This window comes from Phyllopteryx taeniolatus, chromosome 5, assembly GCF_024500385.1.
Source record: "Phyllopteryx taeniolatus isolate TA_2022b chromosome 5, UOR_Ptae_1.2, whole genome shotgun sequence".
Taxonomy (NCBI): domain Eukaryota; kingdom Metazoa; phylum Chordata; class Actinopteri; order Syngnathiformes; family Syngnathidae; genus Phyllopteryx; species Phyllopteryx taeniolatus.
Window position 1 is genome coordinate 1,387,885 of NC_084506.1, and position 17,574 is coordinate 1,405,458.

Consider the following 17,574-nt stretch of genomic DNA (forward strand, 5'->3'; position numbering starts at 1 on the left):
AGCTGGATGCTAATAATGTGTCTTTAATATTAGTATTTAACCCGCAAAATAAACCCATTAATAAAGTTTACCACGAATGTTGCATCCTAATTTTCCTTAGCGGTTAAAAAAGACATGTTAATATGTTGTACACCCTGATAAAACATGGACTTAAACAATGCTCGCAGTAATGTTTATTTGAAACTTGTTTATCAGGGGGATGGCTATAGACTGTGAAATATGGTCACTGTGTTTGCATTTTATATGACGGCGTGGGAACATGCACTGGATATAGTTAAAGATAATATTGTAAACGACTTATCACTCCATAGAGTCGATGGTTATCAGCTGTATAGCTCACGCCTCTGTCCTAATACATCATCCTTTGACTTGCAAACAGTGAGGGGACTGAATTAAGAGGGAACAAGGGAGTATAACTGTATAGTGCTGACTACACTTGTTTTTCTCATTTTATATTTGAGGCCCTGGAAAGTAAGCATGCTTTGGCTAAAGTAGCCTTTTGCTTTAAATACATTGTGACTGGACAAGTAGAGGAATTAGGTGTTTTGGTTTTTTTGGCCTGTGAGCCTTCTCATTGTGTTGTTTATTTGGCGATGGAGAAAAGAAGTCGGGTCAGCAAGTTGTGCATTCTGTGTGTCTTCTTAACCCTTGTCTCTGTAGCAACCATTATCACGCTGTGGACTATTGCCCTGACCAGAGGAGATGAAGGTGATGATGTCGTCTCTCCTTGGGATAGGTACGATTGGTCTCATGAGACGTTCAGTGATATTGATAGGAGATGATTTTTATTATTATTTTTTTTTTGTAATTACTTTTCCTGTAGACTGACTTGATTGATTAGTCAGGTCAGACGGTCACTCTTTTATATAGCTCCCCTTTTAGGATTAAAAAAAATACAATGTTCCTACATTGTCAATAGCTTTGCTGTAAAACACACACACACACACGTATGTACACACAACCCAAAACACCACTTCCTTATTAATTAAGCTCTGCACAGAATACTAAAAATTAGCTTTAGGCCATATATTTATTTTTGTGTGTATTTGATATAATTTCACCAGTTGTATTTTTAAACACTGATATGAGGAGCAAAAAAAATTATCATATATTTAAGAATGTTTCAAATGAACACATTTGCAATGTAAACAAATTAAATGACATAATATAATGTACCATGCTGTTTTGTAGCTGTAAAAAAAGAAATGTATCCTGACTGACTATATTGACTTAACACAGGCTCATCACATCAAAAACTTTGGTCTGTTTGGTCTAAATTCAAAATCCACTTAGAAGCAGCATATTGAATTTACTTAATCCATATACTGTACGGTACAATGTTTTGTATGGGCATCTAGCTGTGTCACCTATCTTGAGAAGACTGTGGTAATCGATAAAACATTTTTGAGAATGATGAATTTTATTAAGAGATTGTGAGGATAAGCGGTACAGAAAATGGATGGATGGATGGATTGTGACTGAACCACCCACCCCCAAGAAAGTACAACATTTTATTGCTCTTTAATGTAAAGACAGGATATACTGTATGTGTATATGCATAAATACTGAATGCCCATCTGACTAAATACTTACATAGACCTTTGAAGTTTTACTTTGTCAAGAGAGATTCTCTCATACAACATTTAACCCTCTGGAACAATATAATTATAGTGTGCTTGCTTGACCCACCCTGTTGTTGCTAAGCAACTACAAAGAAAATCAGCATGTGACTAAATATTTCCCATTCAGTATTTTAAAGCATTCTCAGGCCTTTGTTGAAAAGTTGAAAGAGGCTCGTAGTATTGGTATATAACATCCTGAAATATACATTCATTTATTCATTTGTCAAAAATGTAACTACCGCCCCATACCCCACTCTCCCTACGTTTGCAAAAATAGCATATCCTCATCCTTTGAAATTGTATAGAAATATAACAAGTTGTTAACAAAATGGATGGAAGGATGCAATCCTCTCTGTATCGCTGTGTTTTATCTCCTCAGGTATCGTCTCCCCACTTCTCTGGTCCCTCTCTCCTACAACATTACCCTGTGGCCTCATCTAACACCTGACCCCGACACTGGTCTCTACCTCTTCACAGGTGAGTCGCTCTGCACAATATATATATGCACTGTTGTTTACAGTTTGCTTGATATTCTTGATATTCATATGCTGCTTTGCTACATGTGAATAAGAATTTGAACATAACAACTAATTTACTAATTCTCCTGTAAGTGTGAAAAATGGGTTGAATGTGATCCAGCATTTTAGTTTTTTTTAAAATCCCTTGGAGCGGATTTGATTTTTATTTCAATATTGTCCCACAATTGCATTTTATGTAGATTTGTATGTCATGTCTTGTCGATTGTGTTAAATTCTCAGTTTTAGGCCAGTTTCTCATGCTGTCATGTCTGTTTTTATTTTGTAGTAATTGTTACCGTCTCATTTCAGAATCTTTAGACGGTGCCCTCGTGTCTCCTCTTTATGATTGTCTCCACCCATGTCCCATTCCTCTGTGTATAAGTAGTCTGTGTCTACCCCTGTCCTTTGTGAGATAGTCTTGCCTCCTGCCATGTCCTATAACCAGCAATTATAGTAAGACTGACTGATTTTCTGTTTCCAAGAGTCCATGGTCTTGTTTCTAATGCATCCTAAGTTACTTTTGCCTCCAGTTTTACTAAGACCTTTTGTTGCCACTTTTTTGCTCCTAGTTTTTCAAGCTTTGCTGTGATTTTTCTTGTTACTCGAGATCAGAGGTGGGTAGAGCAGCCAAATATTGTACTCAATACTTTACTTTAGAATAATATGACTCAGGGTAAAAAGTAAAAAGTAGTCCTCAAAATAATTACTTGCGTAAGAGTAAGAAATTACTCTGTGAGTACTGAGTAACTAGTGAGTAACTTCCGATTTTATTTTATTTTATTTTATTTTATTTTATTTTATTTTATGGATCTGTATGCCTTTTATGCTGGAACAGTTTTGCTGTGGAACGGGAGTTTGAAATACTGATGGATTTAATTTTAAAACCAGAACATGAACGTCAAATAAAATAAAAATAACTAAATAAAATATGAATGTGCAAATTCTGATATTGCTGTACAACATTACATAAACGAAAACATAATAAATCAAATCTTTATACAAAGCTGCTGTGGCTATAAAAAGTATACACACCCCTTTTCAAATGCCACATTTTTTAGTTGTAAAACCAAAGCAAACACATTAATGTAACCTAGAATTTGTTCAACTCAACTGATTTATTTTTGTATCTTTTTGAGAGGGGAGGTAAAAATAAACAACTGAAATAAACTTCAATGTGACTGACTTGGAGTTGACGTTTAATTTGCTGCCTTCTTGGGCAGGTCACCATTGCAAAAGAGATGTTCTGTTTTAACTGGTCTTTTTCCTGCCTGTCTTTACGTTGCATGTTAAAGCTGTAGTTTCTTTGTAGTCTGTAATGTAAACACGAATCGCGCGGGGCTGTCACGACTCACTTTGATTGGCACGCGAAGGCCAATAGAAAACTTTGTGTGCGGACGTGTGACTTTCTCGTCATTTGAATTGTGAATTTGAGCCAAACATCACTGTGGTAATCACGGCACCCGATGCGGAAGTCGAAAACAAAAGTCGAAATAGATCGTGCACGCAAATTATTGAAAAATGAAAGTAGCGAGCGGCATGTAGATTATTATAACGGAGTAAAAGTACAATTTATTCTTAAAATAAATACTCGAGTAAAAGTAAAATGTATGCTTAATTAAAAATACTCTGAGAAGTACAATTTATTCAAAATGTTACTTGAGTAAATGTAACACATTCCTACTCACTTCTGCTCCACTGTGTGTTTCCTGCGTTTCAGTGGACTTTTGTTTGTACTTTAGAGAGCCCTGTTGAGTATTCAATCAATCTATTATTTTTTTAAACTTGAGGTTCATGCTTTTGGTTCCTTTTATGCCTTCTTGTCAGTAATATGTACTGTAGATGGTGAGTGGTATGTACTTTTGAGGACTATTGTAGTTGGCATTGTAGCAATCATTGTTCTAGTTATGACTAAAGCTTTTTAAAAATTGCAATAAATTTAGCATCTAACTTGACAACACAGATATATTTTTTTCCTCTCGATGCCTTTTAGAACAAAAATTGTCCACCTTAGTTGAATTTAGATACGTGTATAGGCAGGCCTACTACCTCCTGTATAGTAAATTTTAAGACTTTTCATCACAATCATCTCAACTAAAGCTTGTAGTCAATACTCGTGTTAACCATCATTTACTAAAATGTTTCATGTACTCTATTTTCTTTCCCCATCAGGTACTTCTACTGTGATGTTTGAGTGCACAACAGAAACCGATCTGGTCCTGATCCACTCTAACAAGCTCAACTACACTTTGCTGGAAAACAAAGACATTGCCCTGCTTCTTGCTTCAGGTGCATTCACATACACAGCGACATCAAATTCAGATACACATCGACACGCCAACACACACTGACGCAGAGAGATTATATCATGTGACTTAAAGATACAATATTACAATTATTGTGGACTTCCACATTTCAAGAACCCCCCCACAATAAATGAACACGCAATTAACACATCTCATTCATCTACTGTAGATGCATCTTAGGCAAACTCAAAACTCTGTCTTAAAAACTGTTTAAGTCAAACAGGTTCTACTGTTGACAACATAGTCACTAACCCAAAGCAACCCTTACTACAATATTGATGAAATATTCTCATCTCACTTTCCTGTGCCTCTGGATAGGCTGTTAGGGTGGTCGGGCCAATGCTCCTCAGTGTGTCGTAGGAACTCAGGACGTTGGTGCTAACGGTGTGGTCGACACAGCTTCTTCAAGGTCTTGCCTCGTGTGTATCATCGGCAGGGTTGTTTGCGCTGTCCACATACCTCCAGTTGCTCACGTCAGTAAGGTTCTGGATCACTGCCGCTTGTGTGCCCACAAAATCTTTATGGTGGCAAGGTTCAGATCTGATCCAGTGAAGAACAGTTGTGGAGTCTGATCAAAGAATGACATTCTTCATGGGCAAAGTGAGCTCAGTTTGAAGGACACCTGCTAGTGTGCCACCAGTGAGTGCAGCACTAAGCTCTAGCCATGGCATGGATAGTTACTTCTTTGGCACCACATGGGATCTAGCTAGGACAAAGGAAACATGGACTTCCCGCTGTTCATCTTATGTCTGTAAGTATGCAACAGACCCATATGCTCTTTCAGAAGCATGACAAAAGATGTGAAGATCTTTGTTTGATGTAGGATGGTCAGCAGATGCAGGTACATAACAGCTGGGGATTCCCATTTGAATGAGGCCACAAATCTCTTGCTCCCCAGCCAGCCATCTGTCCCGAAGGCTCTGTGGCTGGATCCGATCATCCCAGCCGAGTTGCTGCTTCCAGAGATTCTGAACCAGAATCTTGGCTCTTCTGGTAAAAAGGATAGTAAAGTGGATCATATTGACAGGCTAGTACCTTGTAGACGTTCCTCAACGTGGGATTCAGTTCTCTCCACAGATCTATGTTTGTACTTGAGGACGTCACGGAGCCAATCCCAACGTATCCCAAGAGTTCGCCACTGAATGTCCATGCTAAATTAGGACAGCCATAGTTCACTGCTCTCAGATCTGACGTCGGATGGAAGATCCTCAATGACCGCTGGAACGTTGGTAGCCCACTGACGTATCTCAAAGCCACCAGTGTGGAGCAGCTGGCACAGACCGTTGACAACATTCTTTGCTTCCTCCTTTGAATTGGTGCTGCTGAGCCAGTTATCCACATAAAATGACAGCTTGACACAATCAACAAGATCATTGTTGGATTTACTTGTGTCCTGGACATGTTGCTGCAGGGCGTAGATGGCACAGCAAGAGCTGCATGTAGTGCCAAATGGCAGAACTTGCCATTCATAGATCTTCGGGTCTCCAGTCCTCTTCATATCCTGCCAGATGAAGCGTAGACCTGATCTATCATTTGGCAAAAGGTGAATTTGGTGGAACATACCTTTAATGTCACCGCTTACTGCAACTGGATACTGCCTGAACCGAATAATAACTCCTAGTAGTGATGGAACTAGATCAGGTCCAGGAAGTAGGTGGTCATTGAGGGACTTGCCTTCATACTGTAAAGACCAGTTAAAGACAATACTATCCTTGTTGTTGTGTCGCACCATATGGTAAGATATAAACCAGATTTCTGGGGTTTATTTGGCTACCTTAGGTGGTACCACTGCCACATAGCCCATGTTCTCCAACTTTCGGATCTCCTGGCAGTATAACTTGGCATGGTGCAGGTCTTCGGTGAGTCGCCTCTTGGACTTGGCAACATTGCCTCCATGGGAGCTTGAAAGGCAGTGGACTGGGCTCGACGAAGCAACGGTGTTGCATATCGCAGTATTCCGTCTACAGGAACCCTAATTGTGGATATTTGGAGAGGGTCTAAGGTTTGCTGATCTTGAGTCTATTGGGTTATCTGTTTCTTGCTCATATAAGGTAGCACAAATTCAAATTGGCACAAATTCATGGTGCCAAATTCGCTCAACATTCCGGTAGAGCTCACAGGGTGGTGAGCCTATTGCTGTGAACAGGCAGTGTTGTTCAGATGCAGGTACTTCATCAGAACAGGTGGGACCATGAAGTGACCAGCCAATATTTGTGTGGACTGGGATGGGTCCTCCAGGTGGCCCTGACTGGACTAGCTCTATGGGTGCCAAGAGACGTGGCATGTCAGATCCGATAAGCTTTAGTGGTGGAGCATGGTCAAAAGCAGACAAGGATAAGTTGCAGGGGGTGTTTATATCTTTGTTGGAGTGTCGTCACTGGATAGGTATATTCTGGGAGAGCTAGATTCTCAGAAGTGAATGCCTGATGTATGTGATATTTCTCCTGGGACTTGGACAGCACCAGGAGCTGCAGGACCTTTTGGTGAACTGTTCTGAGTGTGAGTGTCTTAGGCTCTGAGGTGAGGGTGAAGCCTTTCACAGCTTGCAGCAAGATGATGCTTCGATCTGAGCCATCGTCCAATACTGCGTAATTCTCCAATGCTCTGTCTCCATTATGAAGAAAGACCTTCACCACTTTCAGGATGACCTTGGGGTATCTGTTTCGCCGATCAAAGTACACCTTTCTAGTAGTAGCAGTCACCAGGAGCACACTCTTCTGGATTTGCTGGACAGCTTCATGTAGTGTGGTCAGATGCCTGTTTTTGCGAATATTACAAGGTCGCTTGAGGGTGCAAACTTTAGGCTTGTGAAATGGTCCGCACTTCCAACACCACTGTCCCGCTGTCAACCACCTAACGATCTGGTCTGTGTTCAATTTCTTGAAGTCTTCTTCTTCTTCTTTTCCTTTCGGCTTGTCCCGTTAGGGGTCGCCACAGCGTGTCATCCTTTTCCATGAGAGCCTATCTCCTGCATCCTCCTCTCGAACACCAACTGCCATCATGTCTTCCCTCACGACATCCATCAACCTTCTCTTTGGTCTTCCTCTAGCTCTCTTGCCTGGCAGCTCCATCCTCATCATCCTTCTACCAATATACTCACTCTCTCTCCTCTGGACGTGTCCAAACCATTGAAGTCTGCTCTCTCTAACTTTGTCACCAAAACATCGAACCTTGGCTGTCCCTCTGATGAGCTCATTTCTAATTTTATCCAACCTGGTCACTCCGAGAGCGAACCTCAACATCTTCATTTCCGCCACCTCCAGCTCTGCTTCCTGTTTTCTCTTCAGTGCCACTGTCTCTAATCCGTACATCATGGCTGGCCTCACCACTGTTTTATAAACTTTGCCCTTCATCCTAGCAGAGACTCTTCTGTCACATAACACACCTGACACCTTCCTCCACCCGTTCCAACCTGCTTGGACCCGTTTCTTCACTTCCTGACCACACTCACCATTGCTCTGGACGGTTGACCCCAAGTATTTAAAGTCCTCTACCCTTGCCATCTCTTCTCCCTGTAGCCTCATTTTTCCCCCACCACCCCTCTCATTCATGCACATATATTCTGTTTTACTTCGGCTAATCTTCATTCCTCTTCTTTCCAGTGCATGCCTCCATCTTTCTAACTGTTCCTCCAGCTGCTCCCTGCTTTCACTGCAGATCACAATGTCATCTGCAAACATCATGGTCCACGGGGATTCCAGTCTAACCTCATCTGTCAGCCTATCCATCACCACTGCAAAAAGGAAGGGGCTCAGGACTGATCCCTGATGCAGTCCCACGTCCACCTTAAATTCTTCTGTCACACCGACAGCACACCTCACCGCTGTTCTGCTGCCCTCGTACATGTCCTGTATTATTCTAACATACTTCTCTGCCACTCCAGACTTCCGCATGCAGTACCACAGTTCCTCTCTGGGTACTCTGTCATAGGCTTTCTCTAGATCTACAAAGACACAATGTAGCTCCTTCTGACCTTCTCTGTACTTTTCCATCAACATCCTCAAGGCAAATAATGCATCTGTGGTACTCTTTCTAGGCATGAAACCATACTGTTGCTCGCAAATACTCACTTCTGTCCTGAGTCTAGCCTCCACTACTCTTTCCCATAACTTCATTGTGTGGCTCATCAACTTTATTCCTCTATAGTTGCCACAGCTCTGCACATCACCTTTGTTCTTAAAAATGGGCACCAGTACACTTTTCCTCCATTCCTCAGGCATCTTCTCACGCACTAGAATTCTATTGAACAAGCTGGTCAAAAACTCCACAGCCACCTCTCCTAGATGCTTCCATACCTCCACAGGAATGTCATCAGGACCAACTGCCTTTCCATTTTTCATTCTCTTTAATGCCTTTCTAACTTCCCCCTTACTAATCATTGCCACTTCCTGGTCCACCACACTTGCCTCTTCTACTCTCCCTTCTCTATCATTTTCCTCATTCATCAACTCCTCGAAGTATTCTTTCCATCTACCTAGCACACTGCTGGCACCAGTCAACATATTTCCATCTCTATCCTTAATCACCCTAACCTGCTGCACATCCTTCCCATCTCTATCCCTCTGTCTGGCCAGCCTGTATAGATCCTTTTCTCCTTCTTTAGTGTCCAACCTGCCATACATGTCATCATATGCCTCTTGTTTTGCCTTTGCCACCTCTACCTTTGCCCTGTGTCGCATCTCAATGTATTCCTTTCGCCTCTCCTCGGTCCTCTCAGTGTCCCACTTCTTCTTAGCTAACCGTTTTCCTTGTATGATTTCCTGTACTGTGAGGTTCCACCACCAAGTCTCCTTCTCTCCTTTCCTGCCAGAAGATACACCTAGTACTCTCCTGCCTGCTTCTCTGATCACCTTGGCTGCAGTGGTCCAGTCTTCTGGAAGCTCTTCCCGTCCACCGAGAGCCTGTCTCACCTCTTCCCGAAAAGCTGCACAACACTCGTCCTGTCTCAGCTTCCACCACATGGTTCTCTTCTCTGCCTTTGTCTTCCTAATTTTCCTCCCCACCACCAGAGTCATCTTACAAACCACCATCCTATGCTGTCTAGCCACACTCTCCCCTACCACTACCTTACAGTTGGTAACCTCCTTCAGATTACATCGTCTGCACAAGATGTAATCCACCTGTGTGCTTCTACCTCCGCTCTTGTAGGTCATCCTATGTTCGTGCCTCTTCTGGAAAAAAGTGTTCACTACAGCCATTTGCATCCTTGTTGCAAAGTCTACCACCATCTGTCCCTCCAAGCTCCTTTCCTGGATACCGTACTTACCCATCACTTCTTCATCACCCTTATTACCTTCACCAACATGTCCATTACAATCTGCACCAATTACGACTCTCTCTCTGTCTGGGATGCTCAGAACTACATCATCTAGCTCCTTCCAGAATTTCTCTTTCACCTCTAGGTCACATCCTACCTGTGGGGCATAGCCACTAATCACATTACACATAACACCCTCAATTTCAAATTTCAGCCTCATCACTCGATCTGATACTCTTTTCACCTCCAAGACATTCTTAGCCAACTCTTCTTTTAAAATAACCCCGACTCCATTTCTCTTCCCATCTACACCATGGTAAAATAATTTAAACCCTGCCCCTAAACTTCTAGCCTTACTGCCTTTCCACCTGGTCTCCTGGACACACAATATATCAACCTTTCTCCTAATCATCATGTCAACCAACTCCCGAGATTTTCCTGTCATAGTCCCAACATTCAAAGTCCCCACATTCAGTTCTAGGCTCTGTGTTTTCCTCTTCTCTTTCTGCCGAAGAACCCGCTTTCCACCTCTTCTTCTTCTTCTTCTTTGACTTTGACTTCGACCCACAGTAGCTGGATTTCCAACAGCGCCCTGCAGGTTGACGGCGCCGGTGGCGGACGTTGTTAACCCGGGCCACGACCGATCCGGTATGGAATTCTTTGGATGAACGCTCCTGACGCAACCCTCTGCATTTATCCGGGCTTGGGACCGGCCTACAGTTTGCACTGACTTGTGCCCCCCATAGGGCTGCATTCAATTTCTTGAAGTCTGTATTCAGGAAATTCTCTGTATTCTCACATTGGGGACAGTATGGTTTAGGTTTGGAAGTGGATTTCCGGTGTGCAGTCCTACCTTTGGGGCCTTAGTCTTTACTGACAGTGAGGAAGAATGTTGTTGATTTCTCCTTTGGCTTATTGAAAGAGCATTCATTGTTCTTTCTTTGCTGGCTTGGGAGCTTCACGATTATAGAGAGTTGCAGCTGTCCGTTGTGGCGACAATCCCCAAAACCGTTGGTGGACTCCAATGGGTGAGGAATGCCAGAAAGGTGAAGAAGGAGCCCTATCGAGCCTTTTTGCCCAGTGAGACTCCAGGGGCAGCTGATGGCTACAGACAGGCCAAGCAGAATGCAGCTTTGGTGATTTCTTAGGCAAAAACTCAGGCATGGGATGAGTTACGTGAGGCAACGAAGAGCCGGGCTCTCCATTAGAGATAGGGTGAGAAGCCTGTTAATTCGGGAGGGTCTCGGAGTAGAGCTGCTGATCCTCTGCATCGAGAGAAGCCAGATGAGGTGGCTTGGGCATCTTGACGCCTCCCTGTTGGGGTGTTCCGGGAAAGTCCCACTGGGATGATGTCCCCCAGGATAACCCAAGACATGCTGGAGAGACGATGTCTCCCGTTTGGCTTGGGAACACCTTGGGATCCCCCCGAAAGAGCTGGACAAAGTGGCTGGGGAGAAGGAACTTTGGGCTTCTCTGCTCGAGCTGCTGCCCCTGTGACCCGACCCCGGATCAGCAAAAGAAAATGGATGGATGGATGGTTTTCTACAAGGGCGTGGTGCAGCATATGGTTAGTGCCTCTTCCTTACAGTCAAAAGGATATGGATTCGAATCTTGGCTCAGGCCTCTCTGAGTGGAGGTTCGATATTCTCCTTATGCTTGCCACATTGAATGTTGGGTTAATTGGAAGTTCATCGGTGTGGATGAGTGTGCAAGATTTTTTTGTCTATATGTGTGTGATGTGATTTGGCAACCAGTCCAGGGCATACTTTGCCGCCTTCTCGCTTAAAGTCACCTGGTATAGGCCCATCTGTGATCCTGAGCATGAAAAGTAATGGAAATGAATGGTTTCAACAAGTGCATATCTCAACTTTTAGATGCATATTTCCATTCAGGCGATGGTTTTATTCCCAGCATTACGTCCACCTGGCTGCAGCCAAAGACACAGTACCTGGTGGTCCAGCTAAATGGTAGATTAACTCAAGGAGAGACATATCTTCTGCACACTGAATTCACTGGAGAGCTGGCTGATGACTTAGCTGGCCTTTACAGAAGTGAATATGTAGAAGATGGAGCCAGAAGGTACAGTAAGATCTATTGTATATTTCCATATTTTAAGATTTGTTTTGAGTCAGGTAAGGTCAGCTGCTCAGAATGATGACAACTTGTTCACAGGATTGTTGCTACCTCTCAGATGCATCCAACTAATGCAAGGAAAACCTTCCCTTGTTTCGATGAACCAGCTATGAAAGCTGTTTTCTACATAACGCTCATCCACTCACCTGAAACTGTAGCGCTGTCCAATGGCCATGAAACAGGTTAGTTTCAACTGCAGCATTTATTCATAGAGTAAATAGGGGATCTGCCTCCTTTGTTTTACACTTACGAACAGTTTCAAATACTTAATTCCTCTCTCAAAATGTGTTCAATGTAAATTAGTCACTGCTCATCTACCTACCGACGGTATTACTACATGAGGTTTACAGAAATGCAATCTGTAAATTAAAATCATAATCCAACAAGAAAAACATTTAAAATCATTACGCAAAATACATTGCTGTGATTTTAAAGTAAGCACAGACGGTGCTCAGGTATTTATTTATGGCATAGCGAGGTTGGAGGATAAAACTACAACATGGCTATCAGGATGAAGTATGAAGTGAATGTGTTTCCAATTGATTTTTAAACATCTGTTGATCACCCCCACACAATCTTTTTTGTTTGTGTTAATTTCAGATGCTGTTAACACCACTATTGATGGAGTAGCCGTGACAAGGACCACATTTGAGCCAACTAAAAAAATGTCAACTTATTTATTGGCCATTGTCATCTCAGACTACACACATCTCAATTCGACACAAGGCAATATCTTGGTAATATTTGATTAGTGGCAGTAGATTGTTCTATAGGCGGCAGGGTGGATGACTTGTTAGCACATCCCCTTCACAGTTCAGGGATTGTGGGTTTAAATCCAGGCTCTGGCCTTCCTGTGTCATTTGCATGTTTTTCCTATGCCTGTGTGGTTTTCGCTCACATTTGAAAAACATGCATAGTAAGTTCATTGAACACTCTAAATTATCCATTGGTGTGAATGGTAGTTTTTTTATTTGTATTTTTTTTTTTTATGTGCCCTGTGATTGGCTGGCTACCAGTCTATGGTGCACCCCGCCTCTCGCGCAAATTCAGCTGGAATAGGCAAGCACACCCACGACCCTAGTGCGGATAAGCAGTGTAGCAAATGGATGGATGGATGGATCACCTTTGAGAAGAACAGATTACATTTAAATTAATTCTTGGGTTTTGCTACTCTTGAATATACTATTCTGCTGAATGGAAGTACTGTATAACTCCATGCTCTAAAAAAGTGAATTTAAAACATATTTGTTTTTTTCACCACTTTATGAAACTTACGTTACGATTAATGCATGCAATACAAACATGGGTGTGTTTTCAGATACGTATCTGGGCTCGAAGGAAGGCCATGGAGCAAGGACACGGAAACTACGCTCTCAATGTGACAGGACCCATACTGAACTTTCTTCAATGCTATTACAACATCTCCTATCCTCTGAGGAAGTTGGGTCAGACCTGTACAATAAGCCTTGCTCCGATTTTAATATGGAAAATAATGATACTGTACTGAATTTAATCATTGAATCAGATACATGCTTTTCAGTGCTTTATTTATGAATCATTTGAGGATGCCTGCAAAGACCGTACAATCAATCATTTCTCTCCTGTGCTCTCATTTCACAGATCAAATTGCTCTGCCAGACTTTTATTTTGGGGCGATGGAGAATTGGGGTTTGGTGACATACAGAGAAACCAAACTGCTGAACAGCCCTTTGACCTCCACCAGTCAAAATAAAGAGTCAACAGCCACCATCATTGCTCATGAACTAGCTCACATGGTTTGGTGATTAATGTCACACTTAAAACAAGTCCTTCAACTGACTGATGAACTAAAGGTGTTCTGTGATGTCATTCTCTGATGCAGTGGTTTGGTAATCTGGTAACCCTGAGGTGGTGGAATGAAGTGTGGCTCAATGAGGGCTTTGCTTCATATGTGTCTTATCTGGCAGCGGACTCTGTTGAGCCCACATGGGGCTTGGTAAGAACCTCATTTCAGTTTTTATCTTAAGTGTTTTTAAGCAATTTAAGCAATATATTTTCAGTATTTCCCTATGTTTGCGGCTTCTATTCTCTTCTTTTCTTCGCAGTACATGCCAACATCTGTCTGGTTTCATTCTCACACTATTGCAAATATTGGGCACCATTCACAAAAAATAAGTTGTTGAGGTTTTTCAAGATGTTACTGTTCCACTTCTGCATTGACGCTGTTACTCTTTTGAGTCATGTACAGTGCTTCTGCATAGTTGTATTACTTTACTCAACAAATCTGTATTGTGAACACCAGAAATTGATCACACATCACTGTTTCTTTGTTCCAGAAAGATCAGATCGTTCTCAGTGACATCCACAGAGTGTTTGCAGTTGATGCCTTGACCTCTTCTCATCCTTTGTCTTCTAAAGAAGACAGTATTGTACTGCCAGAGCAGATCAGTCAGCAGTTTGATATCGTCTCATACAGCAAGGTTTAACACAAATACACACACACGCACACACACATTGGTTTTCATGGCAGGTCGTCCGGCGGGTTATCTGTTGGGCGTCTGGCCACAGGAGAAAGCTACGGTTTGGCGCACGTGACGCGAGGGCAGGAACATATGTTGGATGGGTCCTGGATGCAGTGGTATGTGGCAGCGACTCTGGATGCCCCTGCCCGTCAGGCCCTTCCCGTGGTCAGCTTCCGTTACTAAAATAAGAGTACTATTCACTGAAGTTGCATTGAATCTAACTTTTATGGACATCAGTTGCACACAAGTGGCACGGCGATTGACTGGTTAGCACATCTGCCTCACAGTTCTGAGACCTGGGTTCAAATCCGGCCTCCCCTATGCAGAGTTTGCATGTTGCGTTGGTTTAATTGAAGACTCTAAATTGCCCGTAGGTGTTAATGTGAGTGCGAATGGTTGTTTGTTTATATGTGCCCTGCGATTGGATGGCGACCAGTTCAGGGTGTAACCCGCCTCTTGCCCAGAGTCAGCTGGGATAGGCTCCAGCATGCCCGCGACCGTAGTGAGGATAAGCGGTACGGAAAATGAATGAATGAATGAGTTTTGAGTTTCACACTATTCACATTGCATTATACTTTTTTGGGCCATAAGACACTTGTAGAATTGAACATTTATTCAATCCCGGGCCTTCAGAGTTTTTGGTTCAGTCCTTAAACTATTCTCACAGTCATGCTTTGCGAGTACGATGGAAGAAGTGATGAAACAACTTTTTTACTGCCTGCGCCTGTGAATATTCTGTTGCTCCAGGCTTTCCTTTACTGAAAGGGATTACTCTTCACCTAATGGTAGTGGATTGCATGCCTTCTTCACTATTGTCAGTAACTATTTCTCTGGAAGCAATCAAGGTACATCTTATTAATGTGAACAAACTACTTGAACTCAGTTCATCCTGGGATGTGGTTATATCATGTAACTGTGGAGAATCTTGAGCGAAAGCATCTTTCATCTGAAAGGGGAAAATAAATCACCTGACCCTACCAAAGAAAATTGGATGCATGTTGCATCTTGCTAGTACAAGATTAGAATATAGGTTATAATGATTGGTGCTTACCTTGTGTATCACTGTTCAGTCTTTCCAAAATATTTATATACTGTCGCCTTAGCTAGCATGCACGTCGTCACCGCCGATGAAATGTGTCTTCGAAATGGCTCAGGTGTTGCCTAATCAACACTGGTAATCAGCCACATTTGGAAGGGCTTTGTGTGTGTAATGACTCTAATGCAGGTGGAGCCCAAACTTTATAGGAATGTTCATCTTAATTTAAAAGGGTTTCCCTTACTGTGCACCTAATCTTTGGTCCTTGTACCACAAAAGCTCCCCGTGACGTGACTTTGGAAACCGATCTATGGCCCCAAAATGTGATGAATATACACATGAACACAAAGCTATTAGTGTTATCTGATATTGTGCTGCTTGGGTACTATGGTTTATAATTGATTGACTGCTATTAGTTCTGTATTTTCTTATTAATGTCCTCTATTGCTGTCTGTTTCCTCAGGGTGCAGCAGTCTTGAGAATGTTGTCTGGTTTCCTATCAGAGCCTGTCTTTGTCCAAGGACTCAGTGTATGTGTCTTTGCGCAAACAAATGTCTATTATTTTTCTTCAGTTCTGCTTAAGCATTTTCTATTGCTGAAGAATAATCTGCAATATTGTCTAGAGCCCCTCCCACCCCACCCTCACCCCGCCCCAGCCCCCCAACTAAAGCCAAATATAATGCAGCAGCACAATATGCTTTTTTTTCTTCTTCTCCAGAAATACCTCAGCAACTTTGCCTACAGTAACACAGTAGGAAATGACCTGTGGGAAAATTTACAAAGGGTAATCAGTTTACTTCCATTCCTTTTTTTCTCTTACTTCCAGAGCCTATATTAAAGATTGTATTAAATCTACTGTAGCATGCTATTCAGTATTGCTACTGTAATTGATTCATTTTCTTTTTAATGTTCAATTCCCAAATAGAATTGTTTCAAGTAAAAGGCAATGTTTTCAAAATGCACATCAGAATGTATGGATTGTATGAGTAATAGTGTGAAAGTACATGTAAAATTACAAACAAATACTTCTGAGTGTAATTTTATGTTTGGTTCTGCAAAAGTATCTGTATCTGTATTATATGACATAGGTTGTGGTAAAAAAAAAAAACTTTTTATGAGACGTGAACACAAATAAATATAGAACAATTTTATCATTATTTTACAGATTCTTAAAAAAATCTGATATAGTCTTAGTGTTACACTAAGAATGCCAATGTCAATTTGTCAATAGGCGGTCGAAGCCAACAATGTTTATCTTCCTCATCGAGTTCATGACATCATGAATCGTTGGGTACTTCAGATGGGCTTCCCTGTCGTTACCATAGATACTGCCACAGGAAAAGTATCTCAGAAGCACTTCTTGCTGGACACTGACTCGAAAGTCTCAGTGGGATCACCATTTGAGTATGCAACTACACTTTTCTATGACAGTAAGTGGACACATAGTGTTTGACTACTGTATATGTCACTAATTCTTTTATGCTATCCAATTTGTTTCTATATTGAATTCTACAGCTATGAGTGGCTGATTCCAATTCGATGGATGAAGTCTGGTGAGGTCCAAAGAGATATCTGGTGGCTGATGGAAAAAACAGGTATGGGACTAAAGGATTAATTAATTAATTAATGCCACACTAATAAAGAAATGACCGTAATATGGAAAGTCTGAAGAATAATAAAGAGGGATCTTGTTTGATGTGCGTCCTGCATCTGAGATGCACAAAAATTAGCAGGGATGCATAAAGTATGCTCAATCTGCTTTTTAGGACGCAGAGCTATGGCTTAGTACTCCGACTTGGCGCTGGAAAAACGACGTATCATTTATTTATTTTTTTGACGAGACAGGATTATTTGTCCACATATGCGCTCTAATTTATGAATGAAAATAAAAAGGGTGCGTACAGGTGCTCAGTCAGCTGGGACATTTCCCATTTCCTGTCAGCTTGTTATTATGGAACTGTTGGATTTATCTTACCCAACATTATAAAAAATAGACACAAAAGGAATGAAGACGCTGGTTTCTTTTTCTCATGAGGAGGGCGTATGGGAGATTGTTCAGATCACAGCCTCTCAACACGCTCTAACCAATCTCTCCCGTCGCTCCTGCATTTATTTGAAAATAGGAGGGTTTTTCCCAGACATAATGTTCTAAACAATAAGACACAACACAAAACATTGGACCAACACCTGTCACGTCCCCGACC

The 17,574-nt window shown here is 41.9% G+C and overlaps 1 protein-coding gene across 2 annotated transcripts in view; it reads left to right on the forward strand.

Moving 5' to 3' along the window:
* Positions 1-221: 221 nt before the first annotated feature.
* LOC133477801 (aminopeptidase N-like) overlaps positions 222-17,574 on the forward strand; it is a 36,519-nt gene continuing 19,166 nt past the window's right edge. For both annotated transcript variants that reach the window (XM_061772965.1, XM_061772966.1), the window contains exons 1-14: positions 222-736; positions 2,002-2,099; positions 4,310-4,426; positions 11,593-11,779; positions 11,873-12,015; positions 12,434-12,570; positions 13,152-13,278; positions 13,454-13,608; positions 13,695-13,808; positions 14,149-14,292; positions 15,834-15,899; positions 16,089-16,154; positions 16,602-16,774; positions 16,886-16,965. In XM_061772965.1, the coding sequence (XP_061628949.1) occupies positions 594-736; positions 2,002-2,099; positions 4,310-4,426; positions 11,593-11,779; positions 11,873-12,015; positions 12,434-12,570; positions 13,152-13,278; positions 13,454-13,608; positions 13,695-13,808; positions 14,149-14,292; positions 15,834-15,899; positions 16,089-16,154; positions 16,602-16,774; positions 16,886-16,965 (1,750 nt within the window). In that variant the 5' untranslated portion in view covers positions 222-593. The remainder of the gene's footprint in view (positions 737-2,001; positions 2,100-4,309; positions 4,427-11,592; positions 11,780-11,872; positions 12,016-12,433; positions 12,571-13,151; positions 13,279-13,453; positions 13,609-13,694; positions 13,809-14,148; positions 14,293-15,833; positions 15,900-16,088; positions 16,155-16,601; positions 16,775-16,885; positions 16,966-17,574) is intronic.